A 15,238-nucleotide genomic window follows, 5' to 3' on the forward strand; every position below is an offset into this window, starting at 1 on the left:
TCCCCTGAGAGAGAAGGGAAAGTGTCTGCTTTCTAAGGGGAAAGAAACAGAAATGGCCTAAGCCGTAAGTCTCTGCCCAGGCCGGGCTTCTGAGGATGCAGCCACCTTCCTATGGTGAGTGGACATGGCTGGTTGTCTTCCGAAATGAGTGCTGTCTCCTGCAGGGGAATCTGCCAAGGACTGCCTTTCCCAGCACAACTTTGTCTAGATGGTGCCACATGACACATATGACATGTCTGTACCCATAAAATGTCAGTGAAAATGACTTCTGGGCTAGAGCACTTAAGGACTGAATGAATCTTTTTTATATTTTCTTTCTGGCTAGAAGTAGACAACAATGTGGATGACAAGCTCCCAAGATGGAAAAAGCTTGTGGAAGAAAGTCTCCCTCTGATCAGAACACCCTTACTGGACTGTTACATGGATGCGAAACAAACTTCAATTAAGTTAAACCATTGAAATGGTGAGAAACTGTGGGATCTATTACAGTCAGTGTCACTCCTCTTAGGAATATAGTAAGCGTGGCACCTGCCACCTCCCCCATACCTTCTTGTGCACATGGAGCAAGAAAGGAATCAAAAGAAGGACTTTCCCTGGCATTGATATGAAAGACTAAGGCAATCAAGTTCAGGGTGTCCAGAGGCTGGATGCGTGTGGGGAAACCTGGAGAATTCTGTGCTTGTGACTGGTGTGCTGGGGACTATGAGCCCACTGGTGAATGGGGGTACGGAGGTGGAGCTGGGGATTCACCAGTGGGCTCAGAATGGTTGAGGTCAATATGGTAAACACAGGAAAAGTGCAAAGCAAGAAGGGGTAGATTGTTCAGAAGAGGCCAGTGGGACCACCCATCTGATTCTCTTGGAAATAGCTGAGTAAGCTTTGGGGCTTCCTTGTCAACACACCTGTTGTTAAGCCAGCAAAGGCAGAAGTGGAGGAAGAGGAAGAGGGTAAGAACATGCCCTGGAGTGCCCTTCCCCTGCCCCCACCTGCTTTGTGAAGGTTTATTCCAAACCTGACCTTCTCTGTGAAGCTTCCTTGACATCTCTAGGTGTGGCTGGTGGTTGTTCTGAGCATGTTCCAAGCATGGTGTCCACACTCAATCACAGCTTCCATCACATTGGGTCATGACCCAGTTCCTTGAGGATACTGTCATGCCCTTTGCATCTTCTGGGCCTAGTATGAGTACCTGGCACAGAGTAGGTACGGATGCAGTTGGTGAATGGATGAATACATGAATGTATGGCTAAATGAGCAGAACCCAGAGACGAGGAAACAAAACTAAGAACCAAAACCAAGAGTGTCTGGCCACTAGGGTGGGCAACCTCAATTTGTTACCTAGGGTACCAGTAAAACATCCAAAGACAGATATCTCAGGTCACACAACTTTTATTGCTGAAGACCATCAGTGGGGGCTGCTGCAGACAGGAATGTGGCCGCCTTCCCAGTCTTGCTAACATTCCCCAGTGTACCTAGCCCCATGAGCCCCTGCCCAGCCTCTCCAGCCTGCTCTTCTGGGGCAGTCTTTCCCTTGAGCGGCCACGGCCTGCCTGAGCTGGGCTAGGCTGGGCTGATCTGCTTGGATCCTGCCTCTGAGAACCATAGCACCACAAAAGACCCTGACGGGCCCAAGGAAGGTGAGGGAAGCAGGGCTGGCAGAGGAATAGGTGCCCCAGAGAAAAGGCTGTGGAAGGCCTAGGCTTTTAGCTGGTGAGTCCAGGCACACTGATGATTTGCAGGAACATGGTCCACTTGGATCCTTCAGAAGGGCTGCCTGGAGGGCCTGGGACCACGTTAGGTTTCTCTCCATGGCAGTTTTTATGTCAGTATTATGTTTCCAGAACAACTGAGAAACTGAGAGGTGGAGAAAGCTGAGAAGAAATTCCAAAGTCCCAGGACAGTCCCTGGGAATGAGAGATGCTCTCCACCTGGACCTCCCTGGGGCCCTTGGGAGCCTATGCAGGAACAGCATCCGTTTCTTCATGCCTTTGTCAGGGCCCTTGGATACAGAGACAGTTTGTGGACCTCGTCATGTCGGATTTGCTTGCCAGTCCAAAAGAGTATTTGCTTCCCTGAGTATCTCCTAGGGGCTCCAGATGCTGTAGTGACTTGGGAGATGTCTATCCTGGGGACTCAGTCCAGTCTCTTCATCCAGTCCCTTGAGGCCAGAAATATTCTGTAGGATTCTTAAAATATGACACTTCCCATGAGTCCCCTGGGGGTCTTGGGCTGATTGATGCTAGCTGTCAAGGCTCCTGGAGTTTTTGGAGAATCTTTAAAAATACCCGTATTTTCATTTCTTAAATATAAAAATAAAATAAAATAAAACCCGCCCCAGCAGCTTGTGACCAAATGAGTACAGTGAATCCTCATCTCAGTTGTCAGTCTGGTTAGCCATAGCACAGCTCAACTGCGGACATCTACGGCACCAGCAGGAGGTCTGGGTGAGGGCTCGATGCTTATAACAACAACAGGAGCAGCTTTCCCCAGAAGACAGTCCAGGCAAAGGGAAGCTGCATCCACCAAAACCTGCGATCCATCCCGGGACAGCAATGGCGTCACCTGGGTTGCTGGCATCTGTCCACACTGGGCTAGTCTGTAAGTGAGGGTCAGAGAAGCAAGAATTCCAGGCCCTTCCTTGGGCTCTGGGCTCCACCTCCTCCATCCATCTATGGACACCCCTGTAGGAACATCCACAGTACTCAGGCTCTTGTCTCCAGGTAATTTCCAGCCTGGGATTTTGAGAAGAGTTGACAGCTCTGCTGGTTTCTGAAAAACTCGAGAGTGGCAATGCACACTATGTACACACACACACACACACACAGACAGCAGACAGTGGAGATGAGAGTCCGATGGTGCCTGGTGGCCATTAGCCCAGATGATGCCACACATGGCCAGTCACTGTAGCCAGAGTCTTCACAGCAGCCGGTGCTGTGCAGAGCAGCAGGCCAGCTGGTTAGGATTTTCCAAATCGCACCTCGCTCTGAGGAAGAGAACGGGAGAAGAAGGTGATGGTGGGCTGGGCGGGCGGGGAGCGCAGAAGCCCAAGGTTGGGGTTCAGAACCTATAATTCAGCCCAGCTGTCACCTAGCACTGCCTCTCCAAGGAGGGACAGTAAAAGGAAAGGATGGATGCAGGCTTGGAGGGCCTCTCTGCACTAGATTTCTGGAGCCTTCCCTGCTCCCCCTGTGTGAGCCCTCCCATGTTCCCCAGGCAGAGAAGGGGAGGGCTGGCAGAGCAACCTCTGCTTTGCAGCTAAAGGCTGAAGGCCCAGAGAAGGCAGGGTCTCAACTGGGTCAGCAGAGTTGCAGGCAGATCCCTGGTTCCTGATGCCCAAATTCCTGCCATGGAGGGAGGCCTCCCATCACTCCACCGCCAGTGGCCTGTGTGAACTCACACCTCGGTCATCCCTGGGAGAGGAGAGTGGCACTGGGGCCGGCACCGAGGTTAGGCCCACCTTTTATTCTTTACATTTATTTGTTTATTCATTCATCCTTCATTTATAGTAAATACCGAGGATATTCCAGGCGTTGTAAATGGCTGATTTTGATAGATCAGTCAGAGTTCTTCAGTAAGAAAAACGGAAGATGAGAGGGTAGAAGTGGGAGAGGGGCCTCTCTAGGGTGGATCAAGTATTCCAAAGGCCAAGGGCAAGGTAAGGCGCACACTGAAGAGTTTGTGGTTCAGTTTGACCTGAACAATGACTTCTGAGGCTGGACGTAGGTTAAAGCAAGTCAAAAAACATAAAAGAAGTTTTTATTTTATTACTTTATACTCTTTTACGATAGTAGTGAGGCGCTGTTGAAATATTTTAAGTGGGAAAGGGAAAGAATTGTAGTTCTCAGGGAGCATTCTGGTGACAGCTGTGAAAGTTGTCAGAGTCAAAATGAAGTCCCTTGTGTTTTTTAAAAAAGACAACAACAACAACAAAAAGAAAATTAAAAAGACTCCAGCAAACAGAGCTGGGAAAGGCCATGAAGAGCGGGTTCTCATGCATAAATGCTTGATAACAAAAACTATCACAAAACCCTCTGCAGAAACTGAAACGTTTTCAAAGTCCATTGCAACCTTACACAAAAAATTACTTCTGGGGCAATATCTGCCTAGCAACTGCCTGCCTAGCCTCTAGGCCCACCCTTTTGCAACTCTCTGAGCTCTGTTTTGAGGGAAGAAAAGCAGGGAAAGAAACACAGGCAGCTGGGATTGACCCCAGGCATCACGTTTGACACTGTCCAGAACACCCCGAATACGAGACTGCTGAGGGGATCTCTGCCTACACCCTGGGTGCTCCTCCAGGGTCCCCACCTTAGGAAGTTCCCAGTCTGCTGGGTGCAGTGTCCTGGTGCAGGGATCTTACCTCCATCTTGCTGTAAATCCAGGGAAGAACTTCTGTCACTTTGGTGTACACACCTGGTTTGTTTCTCTGGCCACAGCCTGTGCCCCAGCTGGTGACACCTGCCAGGTACCAGCGGTTGTTCTGCTCGCAGACAAGAGGCCCCCCGCTGTCTCCCTACAGAGAAGAGGGGGCACATTTGCAGGATGGGACAGGTAGTCCGTAAGCAGGAAAGGGTGGGGTCCCAATTCCCACATTAGCCCCAACACCCCAGCCTCCCCCATCCCCAGGGTGCTGGGACCTGAGCCCCACCCCCAGGTACCCTCACCTGGCAGGAGTCTCTGCCCCCACGAAGGTCCCCAGCACACATCATCCTCGGGGTAAGGTAACTGTCATAGACCAAGTAGTCATTGCATTTCTTGAAGTCGATGAGATTGACCTGCACCTCCCGGAGGAAGGGGGATGTCTTGTCTTCAGTGAAGTGGGGTGGAGGAGACAGAGGATGGAAAGCCAGTGAGATTCTGGATAGCTTCCTGGTGGTCCAGCTGCCACCCCAAGACCTAGAATCACAGCCTCCTGGGAATGGAGGATGCCATGCCTGTGCCTGGCTCCGACCCAAGGAAGGCCCTCTGTGGTTGGACATCCAGGACATATTGACACACGTGCCCTCACACAAGACACAGCTCGCTGCACGTGAAACAGAGACATCCATGTACACAGACACACTCACAAGCCTATCAGGCTACGCGACATGTTGCACAGCACTTGCCTACGTTTAAAGCACCTGAATACATGGCTTTGTTTAAGCATCTGAATACATTGCTTTGTTTGTTTTTGGAAGCTATGTGTCCTAAAGAGAGCAGATGGTATTAATCCATTTACAGGTGGGGAAGCCTGGGGCTGGAGAAGTGACCTGCCCACAGTCATACAGGTAGTAGAGTATGGAGACAAGACGAGAAGAAGGCTGTGCCCAGATCAGTCGTCGCTTTGCCTCACGGAGGGAGGGAAAAGCGGTCTCAATGCATGGCAGTGCCCTGAGTCTAACTGCCGGGTCATCCTGCTCAAAGTAAGCCATCTCACAGGACAAGGCACTCTGTGATTGGGATGACGTAAAAACAAGACCACTTCATCATCTTGTTTAAGGCCAAAGACAAGGGCATCTGCAAATCACAACAGTACCAAACATCCCCCTCTCCTGGCCAATATGAGTGACTGCTGCTTCCTTACCGCTTAGAGCTCCTAGATAATTTTTTTTTTTTTTTAATTGAGACGGGTTTCACTCTGTCGCCCAGGCTAGAGTGCAGTGGCATGATCATGGCTCACTGTAGCCTTATCCACCCTGGGATCAGGTGATCCTCTTGCCTCAGCCCCTCTCGTAGCTGGGACTACAGGCACACACCACCATGTTCAGCTAATTTTTCTATTTTTTGTAGAGATGGGGTTTTGCCATGATGCCCAGGCTGGTCTTGAACTCCTGGGCTCAAGTGATTCTCCCACCTTGGCTTCCCAAAGTGCTGGGACTATAGGTGCAAGCTACCGTGCCCGGCCTCTAGACAAGGTTATTAAGCTTCCCAATCACAGAGTAACCCCTGCTTCCTGACACCATCCAATTTAGAGAAAAGTCCTACGTATTTGAATCCTCCCCAAGCCACCCAAATCCTATGAGCAGTCCTCTCTAACATGCTGTTGCTGAGATGCTCCGTGGTTCTTCATGGTGTGCTCTCTCTCATTGCAATGAGCAATGAACTCAACTGGTTCAACCACAGCAGTTTTCTAGGTGGTCTTGACCGGAAGGCATTGTCACAGCGACCGCACCGGCATATACTCAGATGTCTATACACACATATTCACACCCAGGCCCGTGAATCTGTATACCCAAACTCTCATTAACATAGGTTCTCATCTGTATACCCAGACACATTGCTTACACGCACTCACGTATACACACACATGCACATGAATACACACACACAACCAAGCATCTTTGCCACTTACCATCTGTCTCCCTGGTCTTGCCAAAGCCTGTGATCCAGCAGGTCTCATTGAGGCTAAAGGTCTGTCCATGCATGGGGAGGCAAGCAGGGTGGATGTGAGCTGCAACAAGACCTCCAGATGTCAGTGAAGGAACAAGGCTGAGACTTTCAGCAGGGGGAGGAAGAAGGAGCAGAACCACTCTGGGGGCAAGGAGGAGGCTCCTAGAACATTAATCCTTGACTCTAGAGTGGTTCTGAATCCTCCAGAACCTTGGACTGACCAGACACGAAACTCGATCACTTTATCAAAACCCACCAGCCTTTGGGGGCTACCAGAGGCTGAAAGCCATTCTGATTTCAGAGGTTGCCCTGTGGTCAGATGCATAAGCCTTGGAAGCTCCCTTGTACAAGCTGATACTGGGCAGCTGAGGGTCTCTCCCCACAAAGAGAGTCTCTCCTGGCAGAGCCTCTTCCATGTCTTTCCATTAGAACAAGGAACAGCAGCAGGCTAAGACCCAGATATTATGACAGTTGCATCTCAGCAGTATGTCCAGCCTGGTCTGGTGAGGGTACCCACTGGTTGTCCAGGGCCTGTGGCTGTCCCTCCAAATGTTTGCCCAGCACAAGGTAAGAAATCTCTCCAAACAGGAAACACATTCCTAGAGACACAGACCACAGAATTCCTGCTAACTTGATCCCACACTCGGAAATATTATATTTAGAAGTCACTGTTATATATCACTTCATAAGCTCTGAGGACTGGTGTCTCTAGGGGGACCAGGGCATTGACCAACACACCTGAGTTTGCAGGAGGAAAATATTAGTTGATAGAATGTTTGCAGTATTCTCTACCATTTGTTATATTCACTGCAGTATTCTGCACCTAAGATAATGCCTGTCACATATTCAGTGCTCAATAAATGTTTAAAAAGAGAGAGAGAGAGAAGGCAGGAAGGGTAGATGGGAAGGATGATTTTAAATTCTTCTCCCATAAATTGGAATTAGGCTTTAAACATTGGTGTCTACCCTAGTTTTATCTGCTAGAGAGTAAACAAAAAATAGATGAAGGAATAGCATGCATTATTAACAAAAATGCAAAATAGGATTTCTTTTCTCTGCCCCTTTTTGAGATGTAAAGTTTTAAAAACATGTAACACTGATATATGATCCATTGTTACATATTTCACTGTTTTTTATGGGGAAATTAAATTTACCAGTGAACTTTCACAAACGAAAGTACTTCTAGTGCTCTACCTGCTAAATGAGTTTAAGAAATCTTAAGAAAATCTGCACTGATTTATAAACCAAAAATCAGGGCACATGTTCTGGCCACAGGACTACATACATCTGAGCTGTGATTCTCAGACTAAGGGTCTGCTTCCTGCCCAAAAGCCTATCAGAGTCTATTTGAAAAGCATACGCAATGTGAGAATAGCCTTCATTCGGTTTTAGAAACTATTTAGTTTTGGAATTTCAAATAATATTAAGGGGTGGGGGGTGGGTGAGAGGTAAGATTTGGATGTTTAGCCAAATACAGCCCGGGTTTGACAAGGTGAGAAGGCCTGCTCTGGTCCTGCAGACTGTGCTCTTCCTGTGTGCTGAGCGGCAGGGCAGGGGGCAGCGGGCATCCCTCACCTCAGCTCTGGGCTCCACAGACAAGGCTGGAGTTGCAGAAGGGCTGGTGGGCGTGTCGTGTCGGGGCGTGGCTACTAGTGGGAGTGACGCTGCGTGGGCGTGGTTCTGGGCTAGCGCTGCCCAACCGAGCTCTTGCCAGGGATCCTCCTCCTCACCCCACTCTGATGATCTAACTGCTCTGACTCGTGATAGACACCGCCTCCACAATTAATGTGCGAGGAAACACCAGCTCACAAGCTCAGAGCACGAGAATGGCTAGACTAACCAGAGAGTCCTCCAAGGCTTCCAGAAATCCCGGTACTCCTCCTCCCTTTTCCACCTGTAAAACTGCTTATGCCAGGGGGCTCTGGCTCCATTCTTCAGGGTCCTCCCTGAGCCCCCATTACCTGTCTTCTCCAAACTTTTCAGGACCCACCTTGGCTATCCTTCCTCTGCTGAGCTTCCCCAGGATGATTAGTTGCTCCCGCCTATGCCACCATAGCTCCCCGCTCACCCAAAACATCGCATAATTGACCTCTACTGGTCGTCTTGGTGTATGTCACCCATTTTATTTCTATTTGCAACTGTACTATAGGACTGCCATATAGTAGACGCATAGTATTTGATAAGTGGACAGATGAGTGAATGGATGAATGAATGAATGAATGAAGTCTTCTTTGAGGTCCCCTGTCCACAGTGATCATCTGAGAACCTCTGCATTTCCTTTGTGTAGCCTCATTTGGTCCGTAGCAACAATGTTGTAGCAATTAGCTGTTTGAATGTGTACTCAGCTTATGTTCTCGACTGCAGGGTAAGCAATTTGCCAGTCTAGAGCCAGGTGGGGAGAGCATTGCTTGGGAATCAGATCGACCTAGTTCCAGTCCCAGAGCTACCACCTATCACTTGTGGCCTCGGGTAATTATCTCTCTGTAAAGTTCTATTTCCTCATATGTCAAATGAAGTTCATAGTAGTACCTGCTCCACAGGGTTGGTTGTGAAGAGTAAATGAAATCCTATGTGTAAAATGCCTACCATAGTGTTTGGCCTCTAGGTGCTCAGTTAATATCAGTGAAAGAATTCAATCTATTGATTAAGATCAGTACCCAAGCACTGACTCTGTCATCAGTTTGTAATGTGAGATGTGTCATTTGGAGCAAACTTATTTATAGCCCTTGGGCTTCAGTTTCCCTAATTATACAACAGAAGTGTTCCATGTAAGGATCTTTAAGAGTCTTTGACTTCTGCCATGCAGAAGCTTTGGGGCCCACATATGAGTTGACAGATGCTGGCAAGCGCGAGGGCTGCAGAGGGTGCTGGGGCTGGGGGACAGGAGAGCGGCGAGTGCAGATTCACTCACCGGACAGGGTCAGGGGCTTGGACAGCCTCATGAGGGCGATGTCATAGTCGTCCTCTTCGTCAGTGTAGTTGCTGTTGATGATAATCTCCGCGATGGAGGCTGCCTCAGGCAACTGGTGCAGGTTGCTGGTGCCTGCATACACCTTCCAGCCCTCCAGGACCTTCTCCCGGGTCCTGCAAGAGCCACAGAGGAGTGTGGTCCAGTACCTGCCTGGCAGCGTTCACTGGCAGCATCAGCTTGGAGGCAGGAGGATGGATAAAATGACCTCTGGAGGGAACCCTCTATCTTATCACTGGAGCCAAAGCAATCCCCCACAGCCCCTCAAAAATTATGAGCTTGCAGCTCTGCACCTTACAGTAATAAAGAGGGAATGATGAGTAAGACCTCTGTGTGGCACTCACCCCCCACTATCTCCTCTGCAAGTCACCAAGGATCAAATAAGAGTCTTTGACTTTTGCCATGCTGAAGCTCTGGGGCCTTGATATGAACTGACAGATGCTGGCAAGTCACAGGGCTGCAGAAGGTGCTGGGACTAGGGATAGGGGCACAGATTCACTCAACAGGCAGGGTCAAGGGCTTGTACTGATAAGATCTCAGTATTATTACCCTCAGCAAATTCAGACAGGACAAAGTAACATGCTGAACTCATTATTAGAGAGACCAGTGCCCCTGAGGCTTGGTCTCAGAGCTCTTTCCTGCCCACCAGTCTGGGCTGTGGGCCCCCAGACACGAGGTCAGCTGGTGACTGTTAGAAGCTGATACAGTGCTCTCCCTGCAATCCCTAGCCCTCAATTTCTGGGATAACTAGGGGCTCCTCTGCTATGCGTTCCAGTTGCAGGAAGCAGCAACAAACCCAAAGTCTTTTGCATTTCACCCTGTTCTTCAGGGGTCGGCTCCTAGTCCCTCTTCCTGCCTGCCTCTCTCCCTTGGGGCCATCAATGGGACTTTCTCATCCTTGGGCCTAGCTCAGAACAAACACCCCCGATCCACACTCTCAGGACCAAGTGAACACCCAAGCTACACTAGTGCCAACTGGCCCATGGGGGCTGGACTCACACCCAGAGTCCTCCTCCACGAAGAAGTCAATCTGCAGCCAGTCCTTCCTGGTGGTCCCTGACCCTGGGCAGTGTCAAATCACCTGCCTCTCAGGCACTTACACGAAGAAGCAGTGAGCGGCAGTGAGCACCCACTGGGCGTCAATGAGCGTGCCTCCACAGATGTGGGTGGTGCCGAAGTGCAGACTCACTTGCCAAGGCCACTTGCTCTCCGAGGCCAGCGCCCCTCCCACGATCCGCCCGGTCATGGCCCTCAGTCCGCAGTCTGGGGAGAAGGAGTAGATGTACTGTGAACCCTGCTTTTCCCAGGGTTCTGTCCGAGCTCCTGATCAGAATGCCTCTGCCGTGCTCCCAGGGCCAGGACAGGCTCAGGTAGCCCCGTTCTGAAGGGCACCCACCCTCCCACGGATGGGCTTTGCTCCCTTATCTGCTACACACAGCAGTTCCCGTGAGAGCATTGCCACCACATGGTGGGGTGGTTTTCTGGGATTATTCAGTGGGAAGTTTGACCCCAGGCAGGTTCCTCTTTCTTCTCCTTTACTCATTCTTTCACTGATTTGACAAATGCTTTCTAAGTGTCCCAAGCTTTGGGCATTGTGCCAGGCATTGGGGTCACGATGGTAAGTCTCAGGACTGCCATTAGGAGCACAGGAACGCAGACCAGTTCTAACGTCACCCTGAATTGACAAGCATTATAATGGGGGTCTCTATTGTTTCTAAACATAGGAAGAATACACTTCCCCTGATGCACGGGAGACTCAGACAGCTTCCCTGGAATAAGAGGCTGCTGGGCTGAGCCCCTGCCAGAGTCAGGAGAAGGGGAAATGTTATCCTGGGTGTACCGGTGCCTTACAGGGACTCCAGCCCTGAAGCAGGCCTGCTGACTAAGACACTGTTCCTGACTTGAACTCCAGTGCCAAACACCTCCCTTGGAGGAGTTCTGCCCCTCTGCCCTTTACTCCCACACGACATTGACCACAATCCAAGAAGAAGAATATCTTACGGGAACACTGGAGAGAGATATACAGCTGGGAAGGGCATTCAGACCTGCAGGAGGAGACACAGAAAGTGGGTAAAGGGTATATTAGCTACCTCCTCCAGGAAGGCTTCCTGATTGATTCCTGCTCAGTTCCTATCCTGTTTCCAAGGAAGCTACCCTTTGCACAGGAAGCAGGAGATTCTGAGCTTCTCCTTCATGTGTGACACTCTCCCTTCCAGTGCTTTGTCCAGAATGGCAGTGGTTTAGTGCAAATCATCACTCTCATCCCCTCAACTAGTTTTCTTGTGGCAGATTGCAGACATTGGCCCAGATCCATGTTCTTTGAACTTAGGACTTCATTGTCCCAGCATCTTTTCACGGCTAAACAGATGGCCTGGTGCTCCTGTGACACACTTCCTCAACGCAGATGCAGAAACCACGCAGCACAGAGCAGGCATCCAGATGCAGCAAATTCATGTCCCTTCCTTCACCATTACTTCTCTTGGAGCCTGGCTTCTTCTCTGCCCTCTGCAGAGCAAACAATGCCAGCTGGCAGAACCCCCAAACCTCCGATGCTTCCCACATGGCCCTCCCTGTCCCTGATACCTGCACCTGGCAGCCCCCTACTTCTCTACCCTGTCCCCAACCCCAGTGATGCTTCTCCCGCCCCAATCCAGGTCCACTCCCTGCAGCAGCTCTCAGTCCAAACACCTGGTTGACTGGAGGTCCCAAGGTTCGTGAATTGCCGCTGACAACCAGGTAAACTCTCAGGGGCACCCCTGGTCTCCAGTTGCTCTCAGCACTGAGCCTCAAACAATAATTTTTAAGTCAGGAGGCAGTTTGGTGAATAAGGACTGTTTCCAAGATGCCCCTGAACACTCACGGTGGACTCCTGGAGGCTGGATCCTAGAAAAGCCAGGGAAGGGGGCTCCCTGACTCAAAGACCCCCTCCCACTCGCTCCTTCCCCTGCTCACAAACAGGCAGCCTGCCTGCCCCACCATACCTGTGGAGGCTTTCCTGGATGGTGGAGTTGTATCTTGAGATTGAGAAGCTGTTGGCAAAATCCCTGTGGGCAACCTCGGTTGTCCGGTAAGCACTACAAGGGAGGAAAGGGGAGAAGAATGAGCCTCCTGGAGACAGGGTCATCCCAAGTCCTCCACTAGGCTTACAGCCCCACCAGCCCTGCTGACAGAGGCCAGACTGTGATGGTCTGAATGGTGGCCAACTCCTCCAAGCAGCAGTCAAGGCGCGATAAAGTGCAGCCCCTCCCCCACATATTCCACCACTGCCCCCTATCTCCCCCAACTCCCCTCCAAGACCCCCAGCCCTATGCACTACTCAGTGTTTCTCAGAGTGTAGACTGGTAGCATTACCATTGCCTGGGAAGTTATTAATATTAGCAATGCTTCTGAATCAGAAACTGGGTGTGGGCCCAGTGATCATCATTTTAACAGGTTCTCTAGTGATGCTGATGCACACTCAAGTTTGACAAACCCCAGTGTAGCCCTTTTCTATCCAAACTGTGATCTATGAATAAGCAGCAGCAGCACCCCCCCAGACCTATTGAATCAGAGTCTGCATTTTAAAGAATCCCAGGTTACTGAGCTGTACATTAAAGCGTGACAACCTCAGGGCAAGCCTACTGGATCTCAGAACACAGTGTGCCTAAGAATCACCTTGGGATGTTTGCTGAGCAGGTTTTAAGTCCTAATCCCAGAGATTCTGATTCCAAGATGCATTTTCACAAGCATGGCAGGTGATTCTAATGTGTTCTACTCTCTGCGTGGAATTTATATATCTTTCTAGAACGTGGTACACCCCTGCATGACACCCTGGCATGACACTTTGCATATGCTGCTCCTCTACCCAGAGGGCCTGTTCCTCCCTTCTCTGCTCTTTCCACCAATGCAGTTAGGCACCCTCTCCATTGTGTGCCTTTAGTGCTTCACACACATCCTTAGCATTACACATCACATCATACTGTGGTTATTGGTTTAAGCCTGTCTCACTGAGCCACACTAGAGGTCCTTCAAGCCTGGGCTCCTGTCTTAATCCTTTGTGTCCAGGTACTACACAGTATCTAGCACATAATAAAAGCTCAATGAATATTCTTTGAATAAGTGGCATTCAAAGACCTGAATGCCCAAGGGAGGTTCAGGCTTGCGTAAGGCCACACACACAACTCATGGATAAAAGATGCCCATGGTCTTCCATCTGGATTACTCTGATCCCGCTTTTGTGGCTCTGGACAGGCTGAGGTGGGGTAGAGGACTAGTTCCAAATCCTAACCCCCCACCCCAGGTGTTTTCAGTGCTTCTTCTGTAGAGAACCCACAGTGAGATCTTAAACTCTTCTCCCCACGACCTCATACACACTGACAAACCCCAAACTACCCATCTTGAAAACTCAGTCCAAGAGGGAGATGGAGATGTGTGTCTGGGCTGAAAATCAGGCACTTCTTCAAAGTGGAAAGTCATCGCTCACCTACTCCTTCCTCTACCTGTTAGCACTGTCTGATTTGTTTAAAATCTTTAGAGCCAAAGATCCTTATGATTCTGCCTGGCCTCACCTGGCCCATTTCATTCTCCATTTGATGAGGTCTGGCTCAAGCCACGGTAGCTGTAGCTCGAAGTCCACTGAAGGGCTTTGCACAACCTGAGCTTCTAGTTCCATGATATAAGAAGAAAAGATCTGCCCAAATGCCTACCCAAGGCGTAGGGCCACCACCGCGATGGTGAATGTGATAACAGATGTCAGGGTGCTTTGAGGCAAAGAACCATCTAGGAGTCCGATACTATTACAGATCTATACATCATTATGTTGGCCTCAGGAAAACAATTTGCTCCAGACTCATAGGATCTCAGGGCTTCTGACTCTGAATACCTTGAGGGTGTCCAGAACTAGTGAGATCAGCCCTGGTTCCCAAGGGTCTCTTTAATACAACGTTTCTGCAACATGCTTGAGAGGCCCTATGAAGAGCCTGAGACATCCCTGAAGCCTGGACTGTGGGGCCGGGTTGGGGGTTACCTCTCGAAGCCCAGCTGCTGGCAGATCTTCTCTGAGTAGGAGTCATTCCAGTTGCTGCTACAGATGGGAAGCCACTGATGGGAGGACCCAGAGTAGATTTTAAGCAGAGACTTGTCCCAGTCAAACCTCACTGCAGGGCAAGAAAAAGGCAGAACAGGTCCTCAGCACCTAGGAAGCATCAAGCTCTTGGATGAGCTGAGTGAGGCTCTGAGAAGCGCCTGTCCTGACAGCACTCCTTGCTGAGGCCTGGGAAAAGTCCAGGAACGTGGCCTGGGTCATGGGGGGGTCAACCAGTACTCAGAAGCCCAGGATGCCTAGCATGGACAGAGCCAAGGCAAAGTCACCAGAGTGCTACAGACTGGTGCAAACTGTGTATCAACTCAAATGGGAGGCAATGGACAGGGAATCATTGGGTCTGGATTACATACATGCACACGTGCCCACATACATACATGCACACACACAAACACACACATACACACACATGCACGCGCACACAGATATACACACACAGGTATGCCTACACACACATATATACAAACAGGCACACAAACACATGCACATGTACACACACACACGCACACGCTCGCCCACACCCAGTCCCCTTACCGCAGCCCAGCTCATCACTCTTCAGCTTGCAGTCCACCACCCCGTCACAGCGAACAGCATGCTTGGGACAGCTCTCCCTCTGCTCCTTGTACCTGATCCCTGTGTGGCCCCGCCAGAACCGGACTAGAGAAAAAGAAGCAGACAGCTGGGTCACGACCAGCTCCACAGAGATGAGATACTGAGCAGCCCAAGGCCCTGGGGGTTCTGAGACACCGACCTGCAATCCCTCTTGAACTCTGGGGCTCTCGTCCCCCATCTGTATGGAGAGAAAGGCTGCTCAGGAATGCTCCGGA

General features: G+C 50.3%; 1 protein-coding gene across 3 annotated transcripts in view; it reads right to left on the reverse strand.

Moving 5' to 3' along the window:
- Positions 1–1,368: 1,368 nt before the first annotated feature.
- TMPRSS13 (transmembrane serine protease 13) overlaps positions 1,369–15,238 on the reverse strand; it is a 28,423-nt gene continuing 14,553 nt past the window's right edge. For 2 of the 3 annotated variants that reach the window (XM_033206015.1, XM_033206014.1), the window contains 10 exons: positions 14,946–15,068; positions 14,337–14,466; positions 12,313–12,405; positions 11,333–11,376; positions 10,432–10,594; positions 9,275–9,447; positions 6,326–6,424; positions 4,659–4,801; positions 4,355–4,507; positions 1,369–2,980 (listed from right to left, as the gene is read on the reverse strand). In XM_033206015.1, coding sequence (XP_033061906.1) covers positions 2,954–2,980; positions 4,355–4,507; positions 4,659–4,801; positions 6,326–6,424; positions 9,275–9,447; positions 10,432–10,594; positions 11,333–11,376; positions 12,313–12,405; positions 14,337–14,466; positions 14,946–15,068 — 1,148 coding nt within the window. In that variant the 3' untranslated portion in view covers positions 1,369–2,953. Of the gene's footprint in view, positions 2,981–4,354; positions 4,508–4,658; positions 4,802–6,325; positions 6,425–9,274; positions 9,448–10,431; positions 10,595–11,332; positions 11,377–12,312; positions 12,406–14,336; positions 14,467–14,945; positions 15,069–15,162; positions 15,202–15,238 lie in introns of all 3 variants that reach the window. The other variant, XM_033206013.1, reaches the window with a different exon arrangement.

This window comes from Trachypithecus francoisi, unplaced genomic scaffold, assembly GCF_009764315.1.
Source record: "Trachypithecus francoisi isolate TF-2019V2 unplaced genomic scaffold, Tfra_2.0 Lachesis_group8, whole genome shotgun sequence".
Lineage (NCBI taxonomy): Eukaryota > Metazoa > Chordata > Mammalia > Primates > Cercopithecidae > Trachypithecus > Trachypithecus francoisi.